General features: G+C 46.4%; 1 protein-coding gene across 1 annotated transcript in view; it reads right to left on the bottom strand.

Moving 5' to 3' along the window:
* Positions 1–652, bottom strand: part of igbp1 (immunoglobulin (CD79A) binding protein 1) — a 13,541-nt gene extending 12,889 nt beyond the window's left edge. Inside the window, exon 1 of the mRNA XM_015019344.1 lies at positions 142–652. Coding sequence (XP_014874830.1) covers positions 142–612 — 471 coding nt within the window. The 5' untranslated portion in view covers positions 613–652. The remainder of the gene's footprint in view (positions 1–141) is intronic.
* Between the last annotated feature and the right edge of the window lie 208 nt (positions 653–860).

Genomic DNA, 860 nt, shown 5'->3' on the forward strand with positions numbered 1-860 from the left:
AGATATTTGAAAAAAATATATTTTGTGTATATTTTATTCAACTTTTGTGCATTATCCATAGGACCTGTTTTGTCCCTCTCCTCAAGAATCACTGATATTATGAGTAGTACACATGTATATAAAGCTCAGGGTAGTCTTTACCTTGGCTTTGGAAAATACGCCCTCCGATGTTTCCTCGGAAACACCGTTTTCATTTGATGGCTTCGGCAGCTCAAACTGTGAGATGTTGTAGTCATGACACGTCTTTAAGAAATCCATGAAGTAAGCCCGAGCTATCTGCACTGTCTCCAGCCGCTTGTGCTGGCTGCTCTGCTTCATGTGCAGGGCCCCTAGCAGGGCAGGGAGCAGCAGGTACTTCAGGTCTGCAGTGGCGAGCTCTTCCACCTCTTCGTTACGGCTAAACAGGTCGAGCTGAGCAACCATCCTCGACGCGTCTTCCAACATGTTAATGCCGCGTTTAATGCGATGCACGGTGTTGGGGCCGAACGGTTCGTTTGAACTGTCCAGTTCCTCAAGTATCTTCCAACCACGCTCCAATAAGTCAGATAGTCTTAATTGTTCTGTGTCTGAAGCGGATGACTGTTCAGTCGCAACGGCCATACTTTCAGCCATGTTCTTCTTCTTCTTCTTCCTTTTCTTCTTCTTCTTCTTCCTGTTTTTATGGCAGTTGGCAAGCAACGTTTAGATGTGCATTATTGCCATCTACTGGAATGGAATGTGGATTGGTATCCTAAATACATAGACATAATATAAGAGTAGACCCCGCATTGGCTGCTCCGGCGCAGGAAATACGGCGGCCATCTTGGAGCGGTCGTCCCTCCGTCCATAGACATTAATACTTAGACGCCTCATGGAGCGGG

This window comes from Poecilia latipinna, unplaced genomic scaffold (assembly GCF_001443285.1).
Source record: "Poecilia latipinna isolate Pla-1442-1.1 unplaced genomic scaffold, P_latipinna-1.0 Scaffold2416, whole genome shotgun sequence".
NCBI classification, from domain to species: domain Eukaryota; kingdom Metazoa; phylum Chordata; class Actinopteri; order Cyprinodontiformes; family Poeciliidae; genus Poecilia; species Poecilia latipinna.